Source organism: Acanthamoeba castellanii, assembly GCF_000313135.1.
Source record: "Acanthamoeba castellanii str. Neff unplaced genomic scaffold scf7180000084758, whole genome shotgun sequence".
Lineage (NCBI taxonomy): Eukaryota > Discosea > Longamoebia > Acanthamoebidae > Acanthamoeba > Acanthamoeba castellanii.
This window is the reverse complement of record NW_004457380.1, coordinates 59,514-65,394: the sequence shown is the minus strand read 5'-3', so window position 1 is coordinate 65,394 and position 5,881 is coordinate 59,514. Positions and strand designations below refer to the sequence as shown.

General features: G+C 57.7%; 3 protein-coding genes across 3 annotated transcripts in view; 1 reads left to right on the top strand and 2 right to left on the bottom strand.

Moving 5' to 3' along the window:
- ACA1_210680 (U-box domain containing protein) overlaps positions 1 to 1,909 on the bottom strand; it is a gene marked incomplete at both ends in the record, with an annotated part of 2,200 nt that extends 291 nt beyond the window's left edge. The window contains 6 exons of the mRNA XM_004336951.1: positions 112 to 307; positions 584 to 785; positions 873 to 1,241; positions 1,335 to 1,447; positions 1,541 to 1,701; positions 1,832 to 1,909. Of these exons, the coding sequence (XP_004336999.1) occupies positions 112 to 307; positions 584 to 785; positions 873 to 1,241; positions 1,335 to 1,447; positions 1,541 to 1,701; positions 1,832 to 1,909 (1,119 nt within the window). The remainder of the gene's footprint in view (positions 1 to 111; positions 308 to 583; positions 786 to 872; positions 1,242 to 1,334; positions 1,448 to 1,540; positions 1,702 to 1,831) is intronic.
- Positions 1,910 to 2,459: 550 nt separating this feature from the next.
- On the top strand, positions 2,460 to 3,234 carry ACA1_210670 (universal stress domain containing protein; the record flags this gene model as incomplete). Its single annotated transcript, XM_004336950.1, has 5 exons — positions 2,460 to 2,581; positions 2,666 to 2,777; positions 2,889 to 2,960; positions 3,026 to 3,104; positions 3,194 to 3,234. The coding sequence occupies 5 exons, from the start codon at positions 2,460 to 2,462 to the stop codon at positions 3,232 to 3,234; spliced, it is 426 nt and encodes a 141-aa protein (XP_004336998.1).
- Positions 3,235 to 4,109: 875 nt separating this feature from the next.
- Positions 4,110 to 5,881, bottom strand: part of ACA1_210560 (uncharacterized protein) — a gene marked incomplete at both ends in the record, with an annotated part of 3,805 nt that continues 2,033 nt past the window's right edge. Inside the window, 6 exons of the mRNA XM_004336949.1 lie at positions 4,110 to 4,251; positions 4,434 to 4,530; positions 4,612 to 4,690; positions 4,766 to 4,932; positions 5,040 to 5,267; positions 5,409 to 5,816. Coding sequence (XP_004336997.1) covers positions 4,110 to 4,251; positions 4,434 to 4,530; positions 4,612 to 4,690; positions 4,766 to 4,932; positions 5,040 to 5,267; positions 5,409 to 5,816 — 1,121 coding nt within the window. The remainder of the gene's footprint in view (positions 4,252 to 4,433; positions 4,531 to 4,611; positions 4,691 to 4,765; positions 4,933 to 5,039; positions 5,268 to 5,408; positions 5,817 to 5,881) is intronic.

Below are 5,881 nucleotides of genomic sequence, written 5' to 3'. Positions count from 1 at the left end.
GGAGGTCCATGCGCGTGGCGTTCGTCTTGGGCCGCAGCTCCTTGTCGAGGTGCCGCATGATGGCCCGGGGGTCGTCCTCCTTTCCCTTGATCAGGGATCGGAAGTGAGGACCCAGCGACAGGCCGATGTAGCCGGCGGTCTGCTGTCGCTTTTGGTGGTACTCCTCGATTCGGTTGAAGAGGTGGACCGCTGTCTCGTCCTGGAGCGCGACCGGCTCCTTGACGTCGTCGAACGCGAAGTTCCACAAGCCTCGAGCTCGAAGTGACGTGGCGATGTGCTCGCGCCACTGCGTGTAGTGCGCGGTGGACTTAAGAACGTATGGGTTTTTGTCGTGTGTGGTCATGGTTAGGGCTGTGGGCCCATAACCTGTTGAGCAGAGCGAGTGTGGACGTGTGGACGAGAGAGGGTAGAAGAAGAGACAGAGTGCAGTGGTGCACTGTGCTCCGTTTTATTGGAGCAGGTGGGGAAACACGTGTTCTTTGTCGTCGGACTCCGACGGGAAAATTCCGTCGCACGCCGAGGGCAGCTCAGCCCGTGAGAAGGTGACTCCTTCTCACACAACACATTGTTGGATCTTCAGCACACTTGGCCGATCACCCAGGCATAGTCGCCGCACACCTTGTTGACGCCTCGGTTGACGCACGGGCAGAAGTAGTGCGTCATCAGGAAGAACAGCATGCCCAGCGGCACCAGGAAGCTCCACAGCGTCCAGAACACGCAGATGAGGATCAGGTCCGCGCACAGGAGCAACAGCACGAGCGCCACGAAGATCGGATAGATCGACCCTGCACGTTGTCACGGTTGATGATGGTGAGCCCTCTGTCCTCGAGAAAGAAGAAAGAACGAAGAAGAAGAGCGAAGGAGGGCGGTACCGCAGATAGTGCGCGAGTACCAGTTGCTCCACTTGCCGAACGAGCCCTGGCATGTCACTGTCGTCGTCGGGAACACCAGCAGACAGCCGGGGCCGCTGCAGTCGTCGGCCATCTTGCACACGCCGCACTCGGCGCACTCCCACACACAGCAGCCCCGTTTGCCCGTCGGCCGCTCAACACAGCATTCGCAGTCGCTGCCGTCATCATCCTGGTGCTGGTTCGCGGGGGAAGAGGACGAGGACGTTGCTGCCATCGCCTGGGTGAAAGTGCGCCTGGCCGGCAGGTCGTCTTCGGCATGGAAGGACGGCGGCGACGACGCCGACGAATCTGATGCCGACGACGCCGACGAATTGAGCCCGACTGGCGGAGCTGTGCACACCATCACCGCCAACGAAGGAAGGGTCAGAAGACCAGAGACCACACAGGACTGCGCAAAGCGGTGAGGCGACCGGGCCAGCGTACCGGAGGGCTTGACGGGGTAGTCAGCCAGGTCGATATGCAGCTGCTGGTGCGTGTAGACCGGCGGCTCGTCAGCCGACGATGACGCACGCCGCTTGCCGTACTTTTGGTTGTACCTGGCCACAACCACGCAGATCAGGGGGACGGTGTTACGGACGCGTAAACCCCATATCTCTCTGCACAGAGTTGTCAGACTGTAAGGGGTGTACCGGTCGACGGCATTGCGCAGAGCCCAGTTGGGAATGAGGTTCTCGTTGATGGTGCTCTTGCACACGGGACACACCTTGGTGGAGCCCTGCTGTCGCAGCCACGCCGTGATGGAGGTCGTCGAGAAGCTGTGACCGCACGGCGTAACCATCACCGCGTCCTCCTGTAGATCGATAATTAAAATAATTAATGTAAAAATTTAATGTGTCATTATTTACGGTATTTTTTGACTGCTTATTTAAAATGACAAAAAAATCACAAAAAACAGATTTGCAAAAGGAAGCTGGGGGTACCATGACGGCGAGGGTGATGGGGTCGACCAGCTCCGGCGGGGGCTCGTCACGCGGGTTGTTTCTCTCATTGTCGCTCATGATGGCCTCCTGCGCTGCGCTGCTGGTGTTTATGTTCGGTGCGGCAAGTGGTCTAGCCAAGTCTCGTTTCGTGGCACAAGGACCGGAGTTCGAGCACGTGCTTTGGCTTCGCTGGAGGTTGGGTAGTACGATCAGTTGGTCGGTTCGTGGGTACTTCCCAGTCCTTGGGGTGTGTCCCAGCCAGGAAGGACAGCGGCAGGTGCAGTGCGGGGTTCGGCGAACCAAGAGGAAGAGGCGAGGGCAAGTGTCCTGCTCCAATGGGTCGACAGTGCCGTTGGACTTTGGCCTTGTGGCCCAATGAAAAGAAAAAATATGAGGAAATGTGGGATAAACAAAAAGAAAACAGGTTCTCTGAAGAGTTCGACGGAAAAGCGAGGAGTGTTGCACGAATAGTCAATGAATAATGAGTGACCATGCTCCTGGCACTAGAAATTGAAAGAGAATTTTGGCTTGTGTCTTCCAGTCAACACACGCTCTCAACAACATCAACAACAACAAGCTTCCTAAAGATGAAGGTACCCACAGTTGGCCCGCCCACAAAACAGACGTGATGAGCGGTGCTGATGGTGCCTCGCAGTACATGGTCTGTTTGGATGGGTCGGAGGTGAGCAAGAACAGCCTTCGTCTGGCGCTTCGTCTCCTGCGACCCGACGACGACAGTCTCCTCCTCTTGTCCGTAGGGTATGTCCACACTCTTCTCTCCTTGCTACTGGTTTTGAGCGGAGACATGACGATGGCGGCGCTTTGGTTGATCAGGTACTGGGGGTACGACATCCCCAACGACGAGGTGGACGCGATGGCCCGCCTCGTGTTGAACCAAAGCGAGTCGTACCTCGCCGAGGCCGAAAAGCTGGCACGCGAGAGTGGGGTACGCCAGCAGCGAGCCGATTGGCGCGTGCAGCAGCTGAAGCGGAAAGGCCTGCGTGTATTCACCATTCTGCTTCTCCTCCTCCTCCTTCTTCTTCTTCCTCTTGCGCAGGCCAAGCAGGTGACCACAAAGGCCGTGCTGGGCTTCCCACGAGACCAGATTCTGTTGGTGGCCGAAGAGGAGGTAAGTTCGTTCTTGGCAAACGTGGCTTGTTGTTGAGGTGTTGACTATGTGATGATGGTGTGAAGGGAGTGGAGATGATTGTGATGGGAGCGCGCGGACTGTCGCCGATCAAGAAGCTGCTCATGGGCTCCGTGAGCTCGCATGGTACAACCCTGCACTCCTTGCCTTTTTTCCAAGTCCGTTGTTCGGCACCGCCCCTAACCCGCACCTGTCCTGCCCCCTCTACGCCACAGTGTTGTCCAACGCGGCCTGTCCGGTGCTTGTGGTCAAGTAGATACACCCGGGTGGAGGTGTGGGTGTTTATAAAATTTAAATGTAGTACTATTTTTGTCAACGATTAAGAAGGCAAGTCGACAACGACCGTTCAACAAAGATAAGGTGCTGCAGGTGCTGCTTGTGCTGCTCGCACTGGGCGCCCCTCTGCAAGCCGTGGCAGAGTGCGACGTGTTGAAGAGCAGCATCGCTTCAACGGGTGCGCTCGGCAGTCCCATAACAATACGCGGCCTCCTCCGACTGTGTCACCCAAGTCCACCCTCGAACCCTTTCAAAGTACACTCCCTGACCACCGATAAGGTGGGCGAATCTTACTCTTTAACCCAAGGCCAGCCAATCACGCCTGGCAAGTTAGCAGCGCTCCAGTTCTGGACCCACAACCCGGCCTACCTGGCCTACCAGAACGAGTGGGGCGCCTGGCTCGACCGGCTTTACTTCAACGAGAACCTCGGGTACTTCGTCGACTACACGCGCAACACCGGGCGGGCCACCTTCAACGGGTGCTTGGGCACGGCGCCGTGTTCGTGCTCGCCCAGCCTCTAAAGTGGCGAGATGCATGACGAGGATGATGGCGATAAACAATGTTCAGCTAAAGTGGATTGTTTGTTCGTTCGTTCGCGTGATGATGCGGGTGACTGCCTCGGCGGAAAGGAAGACGGGAACGCTTCCCTGTTCCTCCCCTCCACGCCGCTGCTGACCAGAGCAGCTCTCTGCTGTGTGCCACCGCTGTTGTGCCCCACCCTGTCGACCTTCAGGTCAATTGAGGGGTTTCTTGAGTGTTGGCTGAGTGGGGGTGGTTATAGCTTTGGAGAGGGGCAGCCGGTACCCGTTGAGGTGCGTGCGACACAAGAGTCGTGTGGCCCTGAAATTCGTTGTTCAGAGCCGCCATTTGAGCTTCTCGAAGAAGAGCCGGGACATGTCGCGATAGGTGTAGCTCAGCGCCTTCTCGTAGGCCGCCGTACGGTACGAATCCGCCCGCAGCTTGCTCGCCTGCCGCAGCGCCTCCTCCAGGCTTATACTATATCGTGTGTGTGGGTTACGTGTTAGAGATTGTAGACAGCAGGGGCGTACTAGATGTCGTACCAGACTCTGTTGTTGGTGTCGCCGCTGCGCGTGGTGCTATTGACAAAACTCCCTGGCTGCTGGTCGGCGGAAAGGGCGCTGGACGCGACGCTCGCCGCGGTGGATTCCGATGGGGACGTGGGGGGCATCTCTTCCTCGGGGGCGAAGATGATGCTCACATCGTCCGTCAGCCACTCCTCCATACAACTCAGCGGCGGAGCAATCACCGGCCGGCCTGGCGACATAAAATAAAGAAATAACTTCATCAGCGCAGGCTTGCGGTGCGGCGGCGAGCAGTGCGGCGGAGAGCGATTACCAAATGACAGGGACGTGAGGAGAGTGCCGGAAGAGAGCACCGAGTCCCTCGGATACGGCAACACGACCGCGTCTGCCGCCTGGTGGTCGGGATTGATGTCTGTCAGTGAAAGAACACTTCCGAAGTGGTTGAATTGGGGGGTATCGGGTTGTACCTTGTAGTAGAATTGGAGATCGTCGTCGTGGATGTGGCTGTACTGGGTCTTGATCGCGGGGTTGACGCTGATGGCGGCTTGGATCTGTTGCCACTGGGCGTCCGAATATCGGAGCCGCTCGGCCGTCGAAAGCTCGCCCACGACCCACAGCTGCATCTTCTTCATATCTGCAAAGTGTGTGGAATGTCGTGAGTGTTAGCAGCGAAGCAAATTTTAAAACAAAATAAAAAAAGAGTCAAGGTCTCTTCTCAGTGCAGAACCATGCGCGAGGTACCTGAGGTCACGGCGTTGAATGCCTGCACCAGCTGGGCGAGGCCTCGGTGCCGCTTGACGGACCCGATGTAGAGCAGCACTAGGTCATCGTTGTCGCTGGCGAAGGGGGTGTGGAGGGACAGCGTGCGTCGCGCCAGGGGCTGGGTGAGATTCACGTCGCTGTAGAGCCCCACGTAGCTCCCCTGCGGCACCGTTATCACTTTCTCGGGCGGAATGACGTAATACGGCGCTGCAAAACAATGTTCACACCATGTTAATATCTGTTTTGTGTCGTGTCGTGTCGTGTCGTGTCGTGTCGTGTCGTGTCGTGTCGTGTCGTGTCGTGTCGTGTCGTGTCGTGTCGTGTCGTGATAAGGGTTCACCAGTGTACCGGTGAGGGGAATGGTGTGGGCGCAGAGCAGGTGGATGACGTCGGCCCTGTCCGCCAGGGTCTGCAGCAACTCGATCTGGAGCTGGTGATGCTCGGGCGTGCAGCTGGGATCGATCACGCTGTGCACCGTCCACACGATGTACCATCCCTGGTCTTCGATTCGCTGAAAGAAGTCGAGCACGGAGCGGAGCTCTTGGAAGGCCTCGGCTTCGCCGTCCTTGGTGCAGACCATGGCCACCCAGTGCAGGTGGAACACGTAGCGGAAGTGTTTGCGATGCTGGGCGGGCTCGTAGCCGATGGTGAGGTTCCACATCTGCTGCTTGTTCATCAGCTCCAGTCCGTACTCCTCCGCTCGCGCGTAGAGCCCGCCTTGAAACGGGTCCGAGGTCGTTCGATTGGGGAAGAATCCTGTTCCACACGACACACGACACACGTGAGTACATCGAGGGAATGAGCTGATAGTGAGAGATGTG